A 24,957-nucleotide genomic window follows, 5' to 3' on the forward strand; every position below is an offset into this window, starting at 1 on the left:
GAGAAGTAAATATTGCAGCTTCTTTTGATCCTGCAATAAGAAACTTAAATGCTTATATTGTTATGAGTGTGTAGAGATTACGAAGCATTATTCTGAATTGTATAGTTACACGAAAACGCTTTTTCTCCTCTTCCTTTTGTTGTCTAGAAAGTTTATACTCTTCCAAAAGAGAGACCAAACGAACCTGCAAAATTGGAATGTAATAATTCAGAAAGTTAAAATTTCTGGAGTAATTCCAGACAAGCCCAAGCCGGATGAGCCTAGGAATGACGAAGTAGTTTCAAAAAATGCATGCATAACTACGGAAGTTATATGAGAAGTAAATCAAACTAACCCCATCATAAAAGAAAAGCATGTTCCTTTCACATTCCCAGGTAAATGTTTTGCTTATCAAATTGTCAACAATGCCTGGAACAAGGAAGAAATTTAGTATTTGCAGCTTACATGAAGGTAGGAAACTAGGATGTGTAGACCTTAAAAAACCTGGAATTTTGACTGCTGTCAACCGAGCTTTCTCTGCATGTTTCAGGTTCAAGTGGGCACCTCTTCCCGCTCTGTACCTGTTCTCATCCTGTATCCTAGAAGGTGTCAGTCTATTCTTGAACAAGAATGAACCTGAAAAAACAAATAATGAAAGTGCTTGCTGGATTTTGCATAGTTTAAACTAAATTCAAATGAAAATTATTTGGATAGAATACTAGCTTTTATGAGATTGAGGTTTCGTTTGGGACGGCTTTATTATTGCTTCTTAAAGTAGTTTTTTAATTGAAAAATTAAAAATTTTGTACTAGGAATTAATGCTTTTTATTAAAATTATTGCTTCTTTCTGCTTTAAGGAGCAGAAAGAAAACCGTCCCAAATGAAACCTGATTTAATTGAATAACTTCCTGAACAGTGAAAAGATTGCACCAAATATTCAATTGATGAACTATAAGGAATTGACCTTTAACAAACATATGGTAAGATCAGCTCAAACAAGCAAAGCCATGACTGCTAAGATCCATATGAGGTAGAAAACCACGATTCATAAAAAAAGTATAAGCTCTTACTAACTAGAATCTGTACACATGGCAAATGAAATTTCTTATAAACACTAAGCAGGCTATTAAGTTCCCCACAATTTAAAGATATATTCATAATGTTCAAGAACTAAACTTGCGTTCTTAAAATTTGGCACCATGCATGTCTAAGTTGTTCACTTCCATTGCTTTGACCAAATAACTCTTCTAAATGTGCAGAAATTTGAAATTACAACTCTCACCCTAGGGAAATGGTCTGTACATCAGGCATTTTAACCAAAATGGAATGGCCAAAGATGAGGAACTTAGGCATAATTCCTCAAAATTGAAACCTAAAAAGGACTTTCGATGTCCCATCATATCAATTTAGCATCATGAGGGAAGACCATCTTACTTGGTTTTACTCTTCAAATCATCTTTCTTCTGCACAAGCAACTGTTTTGTTTACTCTGTCCAAAATATCCTTCCTGATATCTGATTCCTCCTTTGCTTTTGTAATTTGACCTCCGATATTAGTCAAGAATTCAGAAGGATCCACAAGACCTAATCACAGAAAAAAGGGTTAACTGATTAGATTCAGATAAGAATAAACCTGTTACGAAAAATGGAAAATAAGATGCACACCAGAATCAATCAATGCACACCATTTGTCTGATGCGGTACTCATATCAGGTTCAATATGTGCTTCCCGACACACTTCCTCCAGTTCTAATCTTTTCTTCAAAACAAGTTCTTTCATTTTGCTGGCTTTGAACTCTGTTAACCGGTAAACTTCAGCCTCAATCTGTGAAACATGAGAAAGGATGATGTCTTTCCAAGATGCTTATAACCCAAAATGTTTCAAGAAGACGGTAAGTTGCTGTGCACAAACCTCCTTGACAGATTCGATCGATAGAACACCAGAGTTTGTTACATCCTCCTCTTGTGACCTCAGAATGCATGAATTCTTTTCAAAATGCTTGCGCTTTTCTTCCGGTGTATCCAACAGGTTCCACAGTTCAATTAAGGATTCAAAGACTTGCCGCAGCTGGAATTATGGACTTATAAGAGTTACAAGTGTATTTAGCAAGAAAAGAAAGTAGAGCTTTTAATATTACCGTTTGAGTTCGTTTCCTCTTCTCTAATTTTAATTTCTGGATCATTTGAGAGACAGCCCTTCCAATGTGCTATCACTAATATTTGTAGATTGCCCTAAACCAGGCTCATGCAAGCTTGGATGAATCCCATTCAATGTCTTGCCAAAATCATTGCCAAGCACACAACATAATGCATGCACTTCATTTAGATATTCAAGAACCTTGTGAAGACGTTCGGACAGGAACAAAAATAAAACAGAGTTAGAATGTATTACTATACTTCTAAAATGCAAATTGATACTTACGAAGTTAATTGGCCTCATCCAAAAATATGCCAGTCAATGAAATTAAAATCTTCTAAGCAAGTTAAAATTTTTGAATTCCAAAATCAATCTTTATTGCAAGCAATAATTCTATATCGACACGTTTTGGTCAATTAATCACTATAATTTCTCAAGTAGCTCCTACATGTCACATCATCTTGGTATCAGAGAATGGTAAGCATGTATTGCACGTGCTAGAAGTTCCTAGGAGCCTAGTTAACCTTTCCAAAACTCGTTTGCATGCATACCATTGCATAGTTATTTTAATTCTCTGTTTTTTCTTGCTGCCCATTTAATTCCTGCACCTTTTTTATCACTTTAAGTAAGTCTATTTCATTGTTTAAGTGTTTTCCTTGTTACAATAACATCCCTAGTTGTCTAGGTTACTTAAACAATCTTTATAGCTTGCTGTCTAGAAAATTTCTGCAGCATTTAGAGGGCTATTGGTGACCCTAACCTAGTGTTTAGGTGCTATCCACTTCCCAAAACCCATCCTAAACACCTAGGCATCTTCACCAACTATTGTGGTTTGCTGTCCACACAAAATCTGCACCATTTAGTTGCATTAGAAGCATTTCATTGAGTGTCTTAGTGCTGTCCAAGCCTTAGCAAATTTCCTAAGTGCCTAGGTTACTTAAACCACTAGTGTAGCTCGCTGTCCAAACAATTTCTGCACCCTTTAGTGAGTTTAAGTGAGCCAAACTTAGTGTTTAAATTGTCACACCCCAGATCACCCCCCCCCCTTGCAATGTAGGGTGTAACAACCAACAACAAGCATGAAATCAAAACTCATCAACAATCTATATATTCAATCCTCAGTTTATTCCTCAATATTCGAAGGTGTCCCAAAATATCATATTTTATTCATCCTGGAATAATTACAGAGCCCTACTAACTCCAAAACATTATAGTAATAAACAGTCTACCTCTGTTGTAGACTCATATACCAATTACAACACAAAACATAAAGTTTTTAAAGTGACCTGAAGCTACTCAACTTCTTCTTTATCCTTGCCCTTTCCTGTAACAACAGCCAGAATAAAAATCTGGTGAGCTATAACGCTCATAAAATTATGCAATTTAAATAATAATTAGATTCCAAAATTGATAGAATAAACATAATTGAAATCTTAACTGAATCTAGTAATCAACTATGAAATAAATTGCAATACATAAAAATCTAGTAATTGAGGTCCCTTTTGCCTCGAATTTCATAGAGGTCCCTTTTGCCTCGAATTTCATAGAGGTGTCATATCATTTCATAGCAAACTTTTTCTAATTTAACATTTAGGAAAACATTTATATGATCATATAATATTGCATGATAAACAAAAATTTATCTGGCGTCATTCATACCTGACTGTTTGACTATACGCATTAACAGATAAAAGTTGCCTCACTGAATTTTTACCCTTCAGTTTTAATGACATGCAGTTATACCACTCGAAAATGACACATGCATTTAATTAGATTACATTGCATTTCTTACCTCCTTGTCGAGTTGGCTCCTCGAATTCAGCACCTCGTATCCTTTTTCGTTTGTAAATTACCTACATGATTCACATTTCTTACATTCCAAATTTTCTATGATTTAATTTGCCATAGTTTTAATAAATCATTCATCTCCTTTAGCAGCTTACCTCGCAATCAGATTCTTTTTTCTTCATCCACCAAATAACAATCCTAACAACACAATTGGTATAAACTCCTTTAGCAACCTGATCGATATCCAAAGAATTTACAAGACAACATAACATAACAAAGAAATAAGACTAATTCACCTTTATTTCCTCTTTCTCTTATAATCCACTCTTTACGGTTAATTCTTTTGCAATGCATTCCACTAACAAGAGCCTCCCATTCTCACAGCAAGCAAAAACTCCAATTATTCCCTCATAATTTTCCTCCAACAGCAGCTGGATTTCAGCGCACAGCCTACCTTGTATCGGCTCCCTTACTCTCCACCGAGACTTCACCACAAAGTTGCGTAAAAGCTTGCTGGAAGAAAAACTTATCCAATATAGCTTTAATACCTACGCTCAAACAGTTCCTAGCCATTGGATTTCTAATCTACGGTTGCATGCAAAAAGATAGTGGATGGCTGAATGAATATTTTATTAGTAGTGGAATACTTAGTGTTGTACTACAGTAACTTGACTCACCTAAGTGCTAAACTAGTGGACCACCTCAAGCAATAATTGTTAAGTCCTCAAAATGAGAAAATCAGATTATCTTAATTGTGTTTATGCAATACATTACTGAAATACATTAACTTGAAATTATAAATCAATGAAATTGTTAACATAACACTTAATTAACTACAATTAATGCGAAAAATTGAATACCTTTTTGTAGAAATTACTATTTCTGAATAGTAACCATAAATTGTACTTTTGTTTGAAACATTTGGGTATGACATAAATGATGTCCCTAACACCCACTTTTCATTAAACATCATTTAGCACTTTCCAATGGACCCGATAGGACTTCAAAAGAAGTTAGATGATAACATTAACCTAGTGGGCTCTATGATTAAAACTATGACGGAGTAGCAATGTTGACTCTCCCCACTCTAAGTACGTACCCCACTCGATCAATCATGTTAGTCGGGAGATGCCCCACACTGCTTATCAATCTAGACTTAAGCCTAAGCCGCAACAACCTCACTTAGAGTCACATTACCGTCTACCCACCTTTGATGGTTCCTTCGACCCTTACTACTTTAGGGAATGGGTTAGACAGTTAGAGGACTATTTTGAATCACGTCATATCCCTGAGTCCCACCAGCTTAGCATCGCTAAGTCTCACCTAAAAAGGTCGGGCTCTTCAATTTTGGATGAGGTTGGAAGATCATAAAGAGTCTTGCGGTGAGTACCCTACTTCTAATTGGAAAGACATGAGGCGAGAACTAAATTTAAAATACCGACCCTCTACCAGTGACTAACCAACTGGTTTTAAGCTTAGGTCACCCCTTGTTCATTAAACCTTTCGGTGTTGTACTTTCAAGACCCATACCCCTAGTGACCATCATCTAGAGCACCACCCTACCTCTTTTGTTGGGACAAACCATGGACATTACTGTGGTCGAGAGCACCCATCCTTTAGTAACATCAAGGTTGCTGCCCCACCATGTAGGTTTTCTCATAGCCTTGATGGTCGACCCTCTATTAGATCTTCTGTTGGATTGGTCCCATATGACTCCCCACTTGGGCCGACTCCTAGCCATCCCAATCAACCTTATTTGATCACGCGTCCTCTCTGCGTGGTGACTCCCAATTTACCTCACTTCGTGGATGACTTGACCACCTTTCAATTCAAGGAGAATTCAGAGGCTACCCAACCTTTAGCCTCCATAGTTCTTGACCCTACCAGTGTCTAACCAAAAAATGCATTATAAAGAAAAAGTCCCTTGAACCTGAAACTGAGTACATCCATTTCGTGGATACTAAGGATATTATAGAGAACGAGGATTTCTTTGAGGATGAAACTGAACTGATTGATTTAGACTCCCTGCATAACTTAAATCCTGAGTTAGGAGATTTAGAACCTGTAGGCATTGATCCCTTAGCCCTTCCTAATCCTAGCCTCCTAAAGGATACCCTTTTGGATAAGGTCTGCTTAGATGATATTAAGTTGATCTCAAAAGAAATTGATCTGACCTTGAATACATTGAAATTAAATTCAAAAGTTTTGAAAGATTCCAATCAAGCACACTGGAAATAGTGGTATATTCATACTTACATATGGTGCATACCGGCATTGCTGTCAGTGGAAAGCATGAGAAGAAAATAGAAACCATTTAAGCAAAGATTTGAAGGCAAATTACAAATAAGTATAAATTTGCTAATAATTAGATTAGCTTACATTTTTTGACAAGCAATCCCACCATATGGTGCCTTTGCCGTTTATTAAACCATCACCGAGCACAGTTATTTTTGGTATGTTTTTTAATACGATCCACGTATCGATTTGATTTGTCCACAATCTGTTTGAAGCCACAAGTCCTCCACTTATCTGCTTGTGAATTCAAAATTTCGATTGATTTAGATATAATGACAGTCTTTCTCAAGATAATATTTACCCAAATAATATAATGATTAAAAGTGACATAATTATCAAAAAATTTAAGCTAGAACTACACGGCCCTTCAAATATTATTTTGCTTAGTAAATAGTTCTTTCCTCCTTTGTCTGTCACAACAAATATGAATTTCTAGGATCTGCACAGGCAGCTTTCCACGCATTCAAAAAAGCCATTATTGAGAACAAACTAATTTGTTAGAAAAATATTTGCATGTTTTATTAAAAAAGTTAAAAAAAAAAAGATACTTAAGAAGAAGAAGAAGAATGCATAAATTTAAAGAAACAATTTACAAAATTTACATTAATGTCATCTGTCTTGCCATCTCCTTTTGCTCCGTATGCAATCACATTATAAACTGGTGAAGCTCCAGCAATAACTGCAACCATCAAATATAAAAGTATGATTAATACAAATTCCTACATAAATAATTTAAAAATTATTAATCTACAATGCAAAGAGAATGTCATTTCTAACATTTCAAGGAAGATAATAGCAATAAAAAAAGGAAATGAAAATACTAATTTTTTCGAGGTGTTAAAACTCTACATTGTGTTGATTTTGAATGTGAAAAAGGAGCACTATAAATCTTATAATTAAATTTTAAGAGGTTGTTAGGTAGCAGACTTTAAGCAGTATTTAAACTAAAATTTCGTTTCGGACAACCTTTTTTTGCTTCTTAAATCAACTTTTTAGTAGAAAAAAATAGTAAAAAATTAAAAAATTTATTCTAGAATGCTACTTTAAGAATTAACAAAAAAATCGTCTCAAACGAAGCCAAAATTATGCTGACAATGCGACATGGACGAAGAAGAAGAAGAAGACGAAGATGAGAAAAACGTTACATGCTCGTGAGTGCGGACTAGGACGAATGAGCACATTGGAGAGGAATACGTCTCAGAGAAGATGAGGCGGCGGGATGACGTGATTCCCCCATTTGTTTCGACAAATAAGGGCAGGATTTATCATGTGCCAAGATTTAATGCGCGTGAAAAGCAGAGAGGCGGGATTTCTATTTGAGAAGAACAAAAAGATAATATGATTTAATATATAATTAATGAATCATAAATATACTTAATTAGACTAGTGAAAAATGTCCGTACATTAAATGTACGTTAATAACAGTTTAAAAATAAAAATCATATTATAAATATTTTTAATTATTTTATAATAATTAAGATGAAAAAATATTAATTGTTGGAGGCCCTCACCATCGCCAGACCACCTCCGGAGGCCCTCACCTTCGCCGGACCACCCCCGGAGTCCCTCACCTTCGTCGGACCACCCTCGGAGGCCCTCACCTTCACCGGACCACTGCCTTAGGCCCTCACCTTCGCAAGACCACCGCCAGAGCCCCTCACTTTAGCCGGAACACCGCCAGAGGCCCTCACCTTTTTCGGACCACTACCGTAGGCTCTCACATTCGCCGGACCATCACCTTAGGCCCTCGTCTTCACCGGACCTCCACCTGAGGCTCTTGCTTTTGCCGGATCATCACCTAAGGCCCGGAGTTCTGCCAGACCGCCACCTGAAACCCGAACTTCTGCCGGAACATCACCTGACACCCAAACTTCTATTGTACAGTTGTAACTTGTAATCTGATCGCCCTCGGAGGCGAGTAAGCCCATTGTAACCAACTCAAGTTCTAGTGAAATCTTTTCAACTGGGCTAGGCCCTGTGAATTTTCCCCTTTCAAGGATTTTCCACGTAAAAAATCTTGTGTTCTCTGTGTGCGAGCTGGATATCCGTGCAATACTAAGATGTAAAATTATAACTCTATTGCCGCGTATATTCTAGCCCGCAACAATTATAATTATAATTATTTTATTAATGTCAAATATACTCTATTAATTATTGAATTAATGTAAAAGATATATTGACTAATTGACTTCTATGACTTTTATTCATTTCTTGTCTTTGGCATCTTCAAACTTCTTCATAAATTCGAGTGATTGAAGGGCATTGGTAAACTGATGAAACCATTGTCTCGGGGATTGTTTTAACCTGTATATGGATTTCCGGAACTTGCATACGTGGTGAGGATGTTGAGCGTCGACGAAGTCGGACAGTTATTTCATATATACTTCGTCGTGAAGTTCACCGTGGAGAAAGGCGTTGGAGACGTCTAGTTGGTTGACCGACCATTGATTATGAAGTACAACGGTTAGGAGCATGCAGATGGTGACGATTTTTGCTACAAAACTACATGTCTCAATGTAGTTGACGCTATATTCCTGAGAACAGCCTTGTGCAATGAGGCGAGCCTTATATCTTGCGACTTGGCCATTGGGTTGGAGTTTTGTTTTGAAAGTCCATTTGCAGTCGAGTATGGGTTTGTTTGGTGGAGGAGAAACTAGCGACCACGTTCCTTATTTTTGGAGGGCGAGAAATTCAGAGGACATGGTCGTCCTCCAATGAGTGTGTTTGCTAGCTTGAGAGTAAGACGTGGGTGTGGGCACCGAAGTGGAAACCGAAGTGGAAGTGACAGATAGATCAAAAAATTTCTAGGGTTTGGATATGCCGGTTTTGATGCGAGTTTGCATAGGATGTGATGCTCTGGTGATGCGGAGCTTGGCCAACTGGTTGAAGGAAAGGCTCGAGTAGTGTTAGTGGGGGAAGGTTGAGAATCGTCATGTAAGATTGTGGAATTGGTTTGCTGAGACGTGAGCTGAATGGGTTGATTGTGGTGAGACGAGCCTGGAGTGTTGAGAGATAGTGGAGGATGGGACTAACAGCAAAGGTGAATGATTGTTGTCCACGGATATTGATGGAACAGAGTCTTGTTTTGATTTGAATGGGAATTGATTTTCGTGAAAAATGACGTGTCTAGAGATGTAAATCTGTTTGGTAATTAAGTTCAAGCATTGATACCCTTTAAGCCATGGAAAACATAGACAACCGAATGTGCGCAGATGGTTATAAGTTGCTGACAATGTTTAAAATTGCGTATTCGGGTATTGAGGCGTTTTTCATTCGTGAGGCGAGGCGTAAGCCTCAAGGCGTTTTGAGGCGTAAGCCTCAAAATCAAGAGATTGTGTAAACATAAAATGATAAATTTTTTATATACTAATGAGTGAATAATATAAAACATAAAAAGCATAAGATATGACTTGAAATCAAAATATCTCAACAATAAGACAACATGAAATATAGTTCAACTCAAAATTCTATCTTTCCCAAATACCATTATTCTTTTCATTAACATATAATTCCCATTTCCAAAAATAAATAGCAATGGCATATCACATAAGAACTCATAAATCATCAACACTGTCATCACTAAGGCGTTCTTCATTTGAATCATCATTATGATGAACTAGTCTCTTCCCTTCCTCTCCTATAGAGTCAAATGTCGGACATTTACTTCAAGATTTATGTAAGTTTTAATATATATAGCATGAGGCGTAAGCCTTATGCCAGTGAGGCGAGGCGGGCCTCAACCAAGTTGAGGCGCAAGGCTCATAAAAAAAAGCTGGAGACGTAAGCATCAAGGTGTTTTTTTACTGGAATTGCGCAAAGGCGTGCCTCAAGGCGAGCCTCATTGATGAGGACATCGACAGACGCTACCGACATGTTTATCGCCGGCGAAACCGCAGATCGACGGCCACGATTTAGCCTCTACTTTTGATTCAGATGTCATGATGTGTTTTTTTTTTATTTTGCACTTTTTCCATTTTTACCCCTGTGGGGAGTTACTTTGTTATTATAGCCCAGAGGGCAATTTCGTACTTTTTTTATGAGTTGAGACCTATATATAATGGTCTCATGTGTTGTATGGAGGTTAATGAATATTTTGAATGAAATCTTATTTTGTCATCTTTTTCTTCTTCTTCTTGTGGTGCACTAGAGAGGAGAACGAGAGCCCAAGGTGAGGGCGAAAAGCAATACCCGCCAGTCATTGGAAGAGTCCGTGACTCGTGGTCTATCCCCATCATCTGATCCCCATCCTTTCCCAACCCTCCATACCTAACCCCTCTTGGCCGCCAACCACACTACCTCCTCCACCGTCGACCCTCTTCCCCACTCCCCACTTGTTCGAATTTTGAAAATTCAAAATTATTTGAGTTAAAAAAAATTTCCAAATTTGGCAAAGCCAAATATTGAAAGTTTTCAAATTCAAATCAATTCGAAATTCGAATCAAATTGGATTTCATAATCAAACCTCCTCATGCAAACAAGCAAATTTGGAAGGTTTGTAACTTGCTTCCTCCCCTTTCCCTCTCCCTCATGATGTCGCCAGCCTCACTAGGCTTCCCCCTCCTTAATTGCCCCATTAATCCCTCACCCATTTGGAATTAAAAATTAATTTCAAATAAAACTCCCTCCCAAATTTCAAATACTGAAATTTATTTCAGGATTTGTTATTAAAACCCCTCCCTCTCCTCTCTTGAAACCATCGGCCTCCCCCCTCTTTAGCTCCCCATTAATTCCCCAATTAAGGCTTTAATTCCATTTGATTTGAAATTCAAATTTCAAGTCAATTCCCTCCCAAGTTACTCAAAACTGAAATTAAATTTCAGTTTTGATTAATCCCCTCCATAATTTCCTAAACCTCATTTCTCCAAACCCTAGCCTTCCCCCTTGCACCCGCCGGCCTCCCCTCTCTCCTTGGGAATCCCGCCGCCCACCCTCCTCTCCCTCTTTCGTCCACGCACACCACAATTACTCTCCTCTCTCCACCTCTTTTCCCTTCCTCTTATTGGAATTCTTCCCTACGTCAAGCATGCATGGAGGATCCAGAATTTGAGTGGGGCCTTGTATTCAACGCCGACGGAAGCCTCAACATCCTAAGATCTCCGTTTTTCGACGTGGGATTTGAAGACGACGCCGCCGTTGGAGAATATTTAGAGCGAGTTGTCCCGACTCTTGCAAGCGTCATCAACCGCCAACTTTCAAACTACGATTGGAGCATCGTCGGTCACCCACTACCTTCATCTCCACCGGCTACCTCTCCACCAACGAAGTTCTTCGGCGCCTTCTCTTTAGTGGTAATATCCTTCATCGTATGGGTCATCTTTCTCCGCGAAAATCTTACAAATAATTGAGTGAGACGGCTCTTGAGGTGAACCTCTCATTGTTAAGCGTCGGATTTTGTTAATTGTACTTTGCATTTAAATTTCCTTGAACTTTGAAAGAATTGTCCTGGTTATTTTCTATTGCACGTCTTTTGGCCTAAGCAAGTTAAAATTTTCAAATTCTTAACTCACTTTTATGTGCTAGCATTAAATTTAAATGAGCAGAGTTTTAATCTTTTTTCTTTCTAATTTTCTAAAAGTAACTCCTAGTAGTTTCACATCACTCATATTGCGCAATTTTAAACCATGAACAAAACTTAGAATAGCTAGAAAGCTGCTTTAAGAGGCAATAAGAAAGCCGTCTCAAACGAAGCCCAAGTGAGTTGGAATTACTTCCTAGTAGCTACATTTTTTTAAGGGAAATTAACATTGAAAATCCAGTCATATGTAATCAGGCGTGAAAAATTGAAATGATATATATTGGAGTACTTATACATCATAAGAACTCATGATGTATTTTATGCATGTTAGTTGATAGATGGACCACCTACTAAATTAACTCATATGATCAATAATCTCCACGTTATAAGTCATATAAACATCGAAATCTAAGGTTACCCCACCAAATCATAAGAATGCATAGGTAACCATATATTATAAATTTATCCATAGGTATAGGATAAAGTTTTGGAGAACATGTAGAAAAAAATTCAAATAGGATATATTATAAGAAACCATATGAAATATAATAATAACAAAAATTTTAAGTAGGTAATATTACATACCCTACCTCAAGTAGATCAACCCCTAAGTGGGACCTCATAACAATTAAAATTGGACTTTATCTCTAAATCTTCCCTCTTATGTCACTAGAGATTATTACGTGCATACTCAGGGTCGAAGCTGCATCCGATTTTTGTGATTGTGCACAATAAAAGTGACACAAATTAAGTTTTTTTTAAATATTATCTTCTTTTTTTTTAATTTGGACTTGAGATTGACAATTTTTTAAAATTTTTATATGAACATATTAGTTCAAAGATATAAAACATAAGATGATAAAAAACTTATTTTATATATATATATATATATATATATATATAAAACTAAATTATCATTGATTCATTAATTTCTAAGTCGCTCCTACCTTACAAAAAAAGGTCTAAATTTGTTTAGAACACAAAAGAAAGTAAATGTATGATTGAACATGAATCCTCTTGAATAAATTTAGGCTTTCACTTAAGATCAAGTTAAAATCAATCCCGTGCCCTAATTCATTAGAGCATTCATCAAAATCTGACAATGACCACTAGTGCACAAAATTTATCATAACCAAAAATTTTAAGCCAAACAAGTTTGTTTAGAAAAAAAGGAAGAACAAGATTAAATGTAGCGAAGTATGCCATAACAATCCAATGTAAGACAAGAAATGATTGTCATCCATATTAAGCACAATAGCATAACCATTAAGAATCCTTGCATATGTCTACAAAAAACAAAAACTCGTTGTTCTAGATGTAAAACTCTAGACTCAAAAAATCCTTGAAGTAATCAATTAGAATGAGATTGAGAGAATGACACAAAGATCAAGGTGGGTTATTACATATGTCATCGCCATTCTTATCGAAGAGGTTGAAAACCTCCTTGAGGTGTGATATCTCTGTACTCATCAGCCTCTCCATCTTTTGTTCGAGCTAGAAGAAGAATAAAAAGAAGATACGCTATACTCTTTCCTTGATTGGATTAGGGGAGGAGAGGAGTTGAGAGAGTTTGGCTTTGCATCTGTGGCCTACAACAAGGAGATGCACCACTTTTAATGGTGGGAGATATCAGTATTCAGAACATATTGGGTGGCATAATTTTAGGATAGGTGGCAGAATTAGAGGGAATGGACTTGAATCTAACAATATGAATTTGACACGTGTGGCAAATCACCTAGTATTTTTCTTGAAAATATCTTATTATCATCCTTAAAGTTATCATAATTTTTTGCAATATGTTTTTATGCATTTTTATTTGTAGTTATTTATATTGAAATGTTAGACATATGCAACATATCATTAAAAAATTTTGTTTATATCACCTTTAATTTATTCATTCTCCTTTCTCTCTTACTTATACTAACATTGTATACTCATCAAATTTATATATTTTTTATCATTTGTTACAAATATATAGTCACTTAAATTTAATTTTAATTATCTTGATTTCAATATAGGTTTCTATGATTCTTCATGTGATATAATCATTCATTGATTGATTCTTCTTAATTTTACAACTGCATCTTATCGTTCACATTTTTGCATGTTCCTACTTTTAAAATAAAAAATATTTTTAGTACTTGTAACGTAAGAAATTATCAATATTAATGCATTTATTATATTATGTTTCTATTTTTAAAATAATAAAAATAATAAAATACCTGAACTCAGTGGTATGATTCACTACAAATCACACTCAGGGGCGGAGCCCAGAATTTTTTTATGTGGGGGCACAAATCATTCAAATAATAAAAAAAACCCAGCCTTTTTCATTCGGGCTTGGGGCCGACAATGGCGGTTTTAAAAAAAAAATTAATCATTTGATTTATTATAAAAACATATATAAAATATATGATAAAGCAAAAAACTTACAATTGAGAACAATAATCTTGAGATTCTTCTTATCTGACATCTATAATTTCTCCCGTCGAGTCATCATTTTTTGAAATCATTGTATAATCAAGTCATTATCAATACTATTAAAAATATCATTTTCGATATAAGTAAGTAAACAATCATTCATCCAAGAGTCTCCCATACGATTGCATAAACAATTCTTTATAATGTTCATTGCAGAAAATGCTCGTTCAACTATTGCTGTAGCAATTGGCAATATCAGAACAAGCTTTATAAGTAGGAAAACCAGATGATATATATCATTCTTCTTAGTCTCCACTATTTTCTGAGCAAGTTCGTCAAGTCCTTTTAAATTCATAAATGCATCATTTGATCTCATATCAATAATAAAATTTTCAATTTGATTATCTAATATGATGATATCCCTTTCTGAAAAATCTGACGGATAAAATTTTGCAAGGCGTATAAATCATTCTTTATTAAAAACTGAGAATGATTGGCATGGATTCAAACATGCCACACGCATAAGTAATTCTGTGTTAATTTCATCAATCTGTTGTTGAGTTCAAGTTGCATATCTATGACAGTGTAAAATAATTCGATTTGATAATGATGCATATTTGTTATACTTTCAGTACGGCGTCTTATCTTCCACGCATCAAAAATCTATCAGTCATGTTTGGAATATTATATTATTCATATCACAAAATAAACCAACTTCTTTAAACAAAATGCCCCATCCATCATTTCTCATGTCTTGAAATCTTTGTTTACAAACATTTACCAAAGTCATGACATTTATAATATTTTGATCCTTTCTTTGCAGTACTTGTGATAGCTCATTTGTTACTCCTAATATAGTCTTCATCATATGCAAATTGAAAACAAATTCAAAACTTTGCATTAATTCAAATAAAGAGTATGATTCGCCTTTTTGCTCACTACTAGATCTGTCATGTATCACAATCTCAAGAACCTCTATATTGACCTAAACAGAAGAATTAAATTAATGAGTGAATTATAATGAGTACCCCAACGAGTATATCCTAGTCTTTGAAAAGCAATTTCTTGATTTAAACCTCGTCCTTTTGTAACTCCTCCACATTCTAATTGCTCAATAATTTTGTCATAATATTAATGTTTAACAAACTAGTCACAGTATTAAAGAATGAAGCAACTTGGACATGATTTTTTGCAACTGCAACTAAATCTAATGGAAGTTTGTGTGCAAAATAATGTACATAATAAGCTGAACAATTATCTTTCATGATTAATGCTTTCAGTCAATTAACCTCATCTCGCATGTTACTTGCTCCATCCTATTCTTGACCACGCAGTTGTGGCAAACTCAACCCATATTTTGCAAATAGTGATTCAATAGCCATTTTTAGTGTTAAAACTGATGTGTCCCCAACATGAACAACCCCAATAAATCACTCAATTACCAACCCTCGTGTATCAACATAACGTAACGTAACAATTTATTCTTTACTGATATATCGCTAGATTCATCCAGCAAAATCGTAAATACATCATTTTTTAATTCTTCCATAATAACATTTGAAACTTCAATTGCTGCAGCTTCTGTCATTTCTTTATGGATTTATGGAGCCATTAATTTATTATTTCGAGTAGCGTTATCCAAAACAACTTTATTTATATCTGCATTATGGCTAGCAAGAAAGCGTATAAGTTCAAGAAAATTTTCTTGATTATCTGAATCATCTAACTCATCATGTCCACGGAATGTTAATCCTTGTTTCAAAAGGAAACGTACATATTCAACACTTGTATTTTGTCGTGTATGATAATCTTTGCGAGTTTGATGAGAAGGTCTTTCAAAAGTAAATATGATATCTCTTTCTTGATTCATTAAATTTTCACATTTACGTCTAGCAAGATTGTGTGCACTGTTGATATTACCAACATGAATATGAAATCTTTCCTTCTTTTTTCAATTTCTAAAACCTCTTATCACCGCTAGTCTGTTCTCCAATCTGAAGTTTATAGAGATAATAAAATAAATAATAAGCTGCATCTTTACTTATATTGTATTCTAATCAAGCTTTGTATTCATCAAACCATGCAAAATTAAATCTACGAAATTTATCTCCAATTTTTGTGCTCGGGAATTCATGATCACGTGGTTGACACGGTCCTTTCAACAAGTATTGTCTCCGAACACTATCTCTCTCGTTAGGATGATAATCCAAAATGTTCATTCTCAATGCAGGATCGGCATAGATATCAATAAATTTGTTTCTACATAGCTTTTCCTAATTTGTGTATTATTTTCCTCCCAAATAATATCTTGATCACGTCCTTCAAATTTTCTTTTGGAATTTCTTTCCATATCTAATTTGAATTAAAATGCAAGTTATAAATTTTATGCTTGTAACAAAAAAATTTGTAAACTAATTAAATGATAAATAACTAAAAAAAATACCTGGCAACTGTAATAGAATTGTAGACAATAAGACCACTCGAAATTCTTTGCTTCTGAAAATATTCCTGAATGAGAAAATAATAATATTAACAGAGCAATAGATAAGTTTTTGTATTTTTTTAAGTGATTTTTCAAATGATATTCTGAACAAACTTTTGTTCAATTGTTTTTAAGTGATTTTTCAATTCCAAATAAAATTTTTATTCATAACAGAGTAATAAACCAACAAGATGAAATTTTATTCAAAATAGAATAATTCATTCTCTTACATTTATTTACTTCAATAAAAAAAATCTATCTTTTTCTTTTAAAAAAAAAATTCTTAAGATGGCTGCAAGTCTGAAAAACATTTAAAAAGATTTTGGAAATACCTAAGGCCTTTCGCCGCCTGCGGAATCGGTCGCCGCCTTGCAGCCGCTGGCAACGACGAACAGCAAAAAATAGCCCGTTGCCGGACATGTAAGTGCAGCAACAAAAAAATGATAAAAGACTTAGGATTCATAAAATATAAAAGCTTTTGCTATCCATAACTTCTGTCTTCTGCATAAAGAAAAAGACGAAATGATACTTAAACGAGGAACGGAGGAAGCTTTTGTTTAGAAACAAGGAATCTGGATGCAAGTAACTGAAAATTTAAAGGCGTTAGAGAGGAACAATTTAATGAACTTACAGGTCGTAAGGCTTTTCTTGTTGCTCCGCCCCTAGTGACTCGTAAGACTTTTCTTGTTACCGCACTGACACCGGAGTGACTTTTAGGCGTGAATGGCCGCCGCTCACTTCATCAGATGCGAGAAAAGAAAATTTGGGAAGGGAAACAAACACATAACTTATGGGAAGAGTCTCGTGAAAGACAACAAAATAAATATATTTTTTTAATTAAATGCTGATTAAGAAATAATTAATAGACTTAATTATACATTGATTGCAATTTCAGTGGGGGCACGTGCCCCCAATACCCCCAGTATGCATCCACCCCTTCACTAACCTGGTATAGATGGAATTCAATGCACTAATAGATTTTTTAGAAACTAAAAATATTTTAAACCCACTCAAAATGACATAAGGATTGACGATTAACCTGCTCGAAGAGACATGAACCAGCATTGAGAAATTTTGGAAGGAAAGTATGCGAATCTGAGAGCCGTTTCCGATGTTTCTCAACTTGGTTTCTCAAATTTATTCGGCGCAGAGATGGAACTCATTTATGCCAATAAACCAGGCGGGGATTGGTGAAGAAGAGACGGAGGCAGAATCAAAAACGTAACTACGATCGAGTAATTGATATAAAATGAATAGTTTTATTTAACCAGAAGTGGGAGCAGAAGAGTTTTATTTTGGCATTTGAATGATTGAGAAAGAAATTAAGCGGAGAATTGATGCCGTTGTATGGAATAGATGGCAAAGATTTAATTTGATATTGCCAATGAATGATTTGAATTTTATTTAAAAATAAATAAAAGCTTTTTTTTTATAATAATATAGTTATAAAAAAGTATCTATATCTATACTATATCTATATAGAATTATATTTGTAAAGAAAATCACGATTTTATATAATAGATAATTAGATATAGTATAGATATAGATACTCTTTTATGACTATATTTTTTAAAAAAAAAATTATTTATTTCCAAATAAAATTCAAATCCTTCATTGGCAATATCAAATTAAATCTTTGTCATCTATTCCATGCAACGTCATCAATTCTCCGCTTAATTTATTTCTCATTCATTCGAATGCCAAAATAAAACTCTTCCGCTCCGGCTTCTGGTTAATTAAAATTCTTCATTTTATATCAATTACTCGATCGAAGTTACCCTTTTGATTCTGCCTCCATCTCTTCTTCACCAATCCCCACCTGGTTTCTTGGCATAAATGAGTTCCATCTCTACGTCGAATAAATTTGAGAAACCAAGCTGAGAAACACCGGAAACGGCTCTCAGATTTTTATATTTTCCTTCCAAAATTTCTCAATGCTGGTTCATGTCTCTTCGAGCAGGTTAATCGTCAATCCTTACGTCATTTTGAACAGGTTTAAAACATTTTTAGTTTCTAAAAAATCTATTAGTGCATTGAATTCCATCTATACCAGATTAGTGCAGTGGCGGATGCACACTAGAGGCATTGGGGGCACGTGCCCCCACTGAAATTACAATCAATGTATAATTAAGTCCATTAATTATTTCTTAATCAGCATTTAATTAAAAAAAATATTTATTTTGTTGCCTTTCACAAGACTATTCCCATAAGTTATGTGTTTGTTTCTCTTCCCAAATTTTCTTTTCCCGCATCTAATAAAGTGAGCGGCGGCCATTCACATCTAAAAGTCACTCTGGCCTTGGAGCGGCAACAAGAAAAGCCTTACAAGTCACTAGGGGAGGTGCAACAAGAAAAGCCTTACGACCTGTAAGTTCATTAAGTTGTTCCTCTACGACGCCTCCAAATTTTCAGTTACTTGCATCCAGATTCATTGTTTCTGAACAAAAGCTTCATCCGTTCCTTATTTAAGTATCATTTCATCTTCTTCTTTATGCAGAAGGTAGAAGCTGTGGGTAGCAAAAGCTTTTATATTTCCTGAATCCTGAGGCTTTTCTCATTTTTTTGTTGCTGCACTTACAGGTCCGGCAACGGGCTATTTTTTACTGTTTGTCGTTGCCAGCGGCAACAAGGTGGCGATCGATTCCGCAGGAGGCGGAAGTCCTTATGTATTTCCAAAATCTTTTTAAATGTTTTTCAGACTTGCAGTCATCTTAAGAATTTTTTTTAAAGAGAAAATTAGATAAGAAGCTTTGTTATAAAAATTGGTTTAATTTTAAAAATTCTGATAATTGGGAAATATATAAAGTGGCTCGTAAGGATGCTAAGAAAGCAATATGCGATGCAAAGGCATTAGCTTTTAGTGATTTATATAATAGATTAGATACTAAAGAGGGAGAAAGATATATGTATAAGTTAGCCAAACAAAGAGATAGGAGTAGTAAGGATTTAGTTCAAGTGAAGTGTATTAAAGATGAAGATCAAAAAATACTTTTCTTAGAAGATGATATTCAACAAAGATGGATGAGATATTTTGCTAAACTTTTTAATGAAGATTGTGAAAATAAGATTGACTATAGTGACCTTAGCACCCTAGATGAAAATAAAGATTTATGTTTTTATCGGCGTATTAGTAAAACTGAAGTTAGAGAGGCTTTAAAGAAAATGAAGGGTGGAAAAGCTGTTGGACCTGATGATATTCCAATAGAGGTGTGGAAATGCTTAGGAGATGAAGGAATTTCATGGCTTACTAAACTTTTTAATACTATTTTGAAGACTAAGAAGATGCCAGATGAGTGGAGAATGAGTGTGTTAATTCCTATTTTTAAGAATAAAGGTGATGTACAAGATTGTGCGAATTATAGAGGTATTAAGTTAATGTGTCATACTTTAAAACTATGGGAGCGAGTTTTGGAGCATAGGTTGCGGCGTGATACTAATGTTTCTCAAAATCAATTTGGATTCATGCCGGGTAGGTCGACTATGGAAGCCATACATTTATTAAGAGGTTTGATGGAGAAATATAGAGAAAATAAGGAGGATCTACATATGATATTTATTGATTTAGAAAAAGCATATGATAAAGTTCCAAGAGAAGTGCTATGAAGAGTTCTTGAAAAGAAAGGAGTCAATAATGCTTATATTCAAATCATTAAAGATATGTATGCAGGAGCTATTACTTGTGTTCAAACACAAGGTGGATTGACCAAGTATTTTCCTATTTCGGTTGGGTTACATCAAGGATCAGCCTTAAGCCCATATCTTTTTGCTTTAGTCATGGATGTTCTCACTAGACATTTGCAAGAGTATGTACCTTTGTGTATGCTTTTTGCTGATGATATTCTTCTTGTTGATAAGACTAGAGAGGGAGTTGAAGGTAAACTTGAATTATGGAGGTTAACCTTAGAATCTAAAGATTTTTGCTTGAGTAGATCTAAAACGGAATATATTGAGTGTAATTTTAGTAGTAATAGACCTAGTGAGGGGATTGTGACTTTGGGCGATCAAGTCATTAATAAGAGTACACGTTTTAGATATCTTGGATCTATTGTTCAGAGTGATGGTGAAATTGATGGGGATATTATCAGCAGAATTCAAGTTGGATGGTTGAAGTGGAGGAATGCATCGGGCTTGTTATGTGATAGAAATGTACCCCTCAAACTTAAGGGAAAATTCTATAAGATGGTAGTGAGGCCTGCAATGCTTTATGGTGCCGAATGTTGGCCTTTAAAAGAGAAGCATAATACTAAGTTAAGTGTGACAGAGATGAGGATGCTCAGGTGGATGAGTGGCTTTACCCTTAGAGATAGGATACGAAATGAGCATATACGTGAAAAGGTTGGAGTAGCTCCAGTAGAAGATAAGATTAGAGAAAGTCGCCTTAGATGGTTTGGTCACATAAAACGGCGGCCTTGCGATGACCCGGTTAGGAGAGTAGAGGTATTAGATTTGACTTATGTTAAGAAAGGTAGGGGTAGACCTAAAAAGACTTGGTTAGAAAATATTAGGAATGACCTTTCTTTATTAGATTTAAACGAGAATTTGACTTTTAATAGGACACAATGGAGAAAAAGGATTCATGTAGCCGACCCCACGTAGTGGGATAAAGGCTTGATGTTGTTGTTGTTGTTGTTGTTGTAGAAAATTAGATTTTTTTTTATTAAAGTAAATAAATCTAAGAGAATGAATTATTCTGTTTTGAATAAAACTTCATCTTGTTGCTTTATTACTCAGTTATGAACAAAAGTTTTATTTGGAATTGAAAAATCACTTAAGAACAATTGAACAAATGTTTTATTCGAAATATCATTTGAAAAATCACTTAAAAAATACAAAAGCTTATCTATTGCTCTTTTAATATTATTACTTTCTCATTCAGGAATATTTTCAGAAGCAAAGAATTTCGAGTGGTCTTATTGTCTACAATTCTATTACAGTTGCTAGGTATTTTTTTAGTTATTTATCATTTAATTGTTTATTTTGTTATCTATATAGACTTCAGATTGAAGAACAGGCTAGTGGCGACAAAAGCTTTTATAAATTGGAAAAGGAAGAAAAGATTTCATATTCACGTTGGTAATATCAACAGTGCACACAATCTTGCTAGACGTAAATGTGAAGAATTAATGAATCAAGAAAGAGATATCAGATTTACTTTTGAAAGACCTTCTCATCAAACTCGCAAAGATTATCATACACGACAAAATGCAAGTGTTGAATATGTACGTTCCTTTTGAAACAAGGAATAACATTCCGTGGACATGATGAGTCAGATGATTCAGTTAATCAAGAAAATTTTCTTGAACTTATACGCTTTTTTGCTAGCCATAATGCAGATATAAATAAAGTTAATTTGGATAACGCTCCTCAAAATAATAAACTAATAGCTCCAGAAATCCAGAAAGAAATCACAGAAGCTGCAGCAATTAAAGTTTCAAATGTTATTATGGAAGAATTAAAAAATAATGTATTTACGATTTTGCTGGATGAATCTAGCGATATATCAGTTAAAGAATAAGTTGTTGTTACGTTATGTTGATACACGAGGGTTGGTAATTGAGCGATTTATTGGGGTTGTTCATGTTGGGCACACATCAGTTTTAACACTAAAGATGGCTATTGAATCACTATTTACAAAATATGGGTTGAGTTTGGCACAACTGCGTGGTCAAGAATATGATGGAGCAAGTAACCTGCAAGGTGAGTTTAATGGACTGAACGCATTAATCATGAAAGATAATTGTTCAGCTTATTATGTACAATATCTTGCACACCAACTTCAATTAGATTTAGTTGTAGTTGCAAAAAATCATGTCCAAGTTACTTCATTCTTTAATACTGTGACTAGTTTTTTAAACATTATTGGTAGCTCATGCAAAAGAAGATATTTTCTAAGAGGAAAATATTATGACAAAATTATTAAACAATTAGAATGTGGAGGAGTTACAAATGATGAGGTTTAAATCAAAAAATTGCTCTTCAAAGACCAGGAGACACTCGTTGGGGTACTCATTATAAGCCAATCATCAGTTTAATTCTTCTGCTTTGGTCAATAATAGAGGTTCTTGAGATTATGATATATGAAGGATCTAGTAGTGAGCAAAAAAGTGAAGCATACTCTCTATTTGAATCAATATAAAATTTTGAATTTCTTTTCAATTTGCATATGATGAAGACTATATTAAGAGTAACAAATGAGTTATCACAAGTACTGCAAAGAAAAAAACAAGATATTATAAATGTCATGACTTTGGTAAAAGTTTCTAAACAAAGACTTCAAGACATGAGAAATGATGGATGAGACATTTTATTTAAAGAAGTTGGATTACTTTGTGATAAGAATAACATAAATATTCCAAACATGACTAATAGATTTGTGATGCGTGGAAGATCAAGACGCCGTATTGAATGTATAACAAATATGCATCATTATCAAATCGAATTATTTTACACTGTCATAGATATGCAACTTCAAGAGCTCAACAACAGATTTGATGAAATTAACACAGAATTACTTATGTGTGTGGCATGTTTGAATCCATGTCAATCATTCTCAGCTTTTGATAAAGAACGATTGATATGCCTTGCAAAATTTTATCCGTCAGATTTTTCATAAAAGGATATCATCAGATTAGACAATCAAATTGAAAATTTTATTATTGATATGAGATCAAATGATTCATTTATGAATTTAAAAGGACTTGGCGAACTTGCTCAGAAAATAGTGGAGACTAAGAAGAATGATATATATCTTCTGGTTTTCTTACTTATAAAGCTTGCTCTGATATTGTCAATTGCTACAGCAACAGTTGAACAAGCATTTTCTGCAATGAACATTATAAAAAATCGTTTACGCAATCTTTTGGGAGACTCTTGGATGAATGATTGTTTACTTATATCTAAAAGGATATTTTTAATAGTATTGAAAATGACTTGATTGTACAACGATTTCAAAAAATGAAGACTCGACGGGAGAAATTATAGATGTCAGATAAGAAGAATCTCAAGATTACTATTCTCAACTGTAAGTTTTTTGCTTTATCATATATTTTACATATGTTTTTATAATGAATCAAGAGATTTGGATCGAACTGATATCAGTTCAATGGGGAACTGGCCAGGTAATCGGTCCGTTCAAACCTTAAAATCTCTTTAATAATAGACCGGTCAAAATCGGAGTGAACTATCTGTCCCAAACTCCCACCAAATTTTTTATTCAAACATTATATTTTAAAAAATTATGTTAATACAACCAAATTATTAAATAAGGCATCTCCAACCGAAAAATTCATTTTTCACTCTAAAATATCGTAAAATTTCAAAATGCGATAGTTCATCTCTAATGGAACTCCGTTTTTCTTTTTTCACATGCTTCTTTGTAATCATCACTCACTTCTTGTGAAACTAAGGCTTCGTTTGGGGATGCTTTCTTGCTGCTTCTTAAAGTAATTTTTTAATAGAAATATTTTAAATTTTTACTAAAAAGCAACTTTAAGAACTTGTCAAAAAGCCATCCCAAACGAAGCCTAAGTAGAGTGCGAAGATAATCACTTATTTTGGAGTTGGTGAATAGTTCGACACCAATACGCACTGTTCACCCACCGATTTTTGGCGTGAAATTTGGAATTCGAATGCAGTGATTCACGGATGACATACAATGACATAAAGTTTGGTTGGAGATGACCTAATAATAAATTCTAGCTATCTTGAGCGCCCGAATCTAGCCTTCAATATAAATAAAAATCACTCACTAACCTAACAAGTGAAGCAAATAAATAAAAATCACTCACCATTCAATAATCCTTATGCAGAAATCTTGACAGAACCTATAGATAATCACAAAAAGATACTAATTCCGTCCCATGATCTCATTCCGCGTACAACCTCAGTGTAATACTCGGAAAAAAATATAGGTAATAGTTAATTTAAATAATTTTAGAAACGATATAACTATTATATTAATTATGTTAATTATTCCTTAAATTCCAAAAGACGTTTTCTATGGCTGTCTTTAGGAGGCGGTTGCCTGGTGGGGCCACGCTATCCTTATCAAAATGGGATTACACGCAAGCAACAAATCAATTCATTCTCTGTTTTGTTCACGGAAGCATCAGACGGAACTTGTAAGTTTCGGTTCCAAGCAATAAGCACAGTGTTCCTTCACTGTTATTGGGTTTGGATAGTGAAGCATTGGCTACCGTAAAAACAGGAATAACAATTCCTGCATTCGGCTGAGTGTGGGATTGGAAAGAAAACTGCAGTTTTATATCAAATATCAGTTGAAGAGTTGTAGGGAAATTCTGTGGTAACTGCAAGTAAGTAATGATCAGATTTTCTATGAATT

The 24,957-nt window shown here is 34.6% G+C and overlaps 1 protein-coding gene across 1 annotated transcript in view; it reads right to left on the reverse strand.

Moving 5' to 3' along the window:
• LOC110111566 (65-kDa microtubule-associated protein 6-like) overlaps positions 1-24,957 on the reverse strand; it is a gene marked incomplete at its 3' end in the record, with an annotated part of 30,443 nt that continues 5,486 nt past the window's right edge. Inside the window, 11 exon segments of the mRNA XM_020843489.2 lie at positions 1-30; positions 110-184; positions 335-408; positions 484-571; positions 1,414-1,562; positions 1,644-1,803; positions 1,891-2,046; positions 2,117-2,167; positions 2,170-2,316; positions 6,283-6,432; positions 6,801-6,877. Coding sequence (XP_020699148.2) covers positions 1-30; positions 110-184; positions 335-408; positions 484-571; positions 1,414-1,562; positions 1,644-1,803; positions 1,891-2,046; positions 2,117-2,167; positions 2,170-2,316; positions 6,283-6,432; positions 6,801-6,877 — 1,157 coding nt within the window.

This window comes from Dendrobium catenatum, unplaced genomic scaffold (genome assembly GCF_001605985.2).
Source record: "Dendrobium catenatum unplaced genomic scaffold, ASM160598v2 fragScaff_scaffold_167, whole genome shotgun sequence".
Lineage (NCBI taxonomy): Eukaryota > Viridiplantae > Streptophyta > Magnoliopsida > Asparagales > Orchidaceae > Dendrobium > Dendrobium catenatum.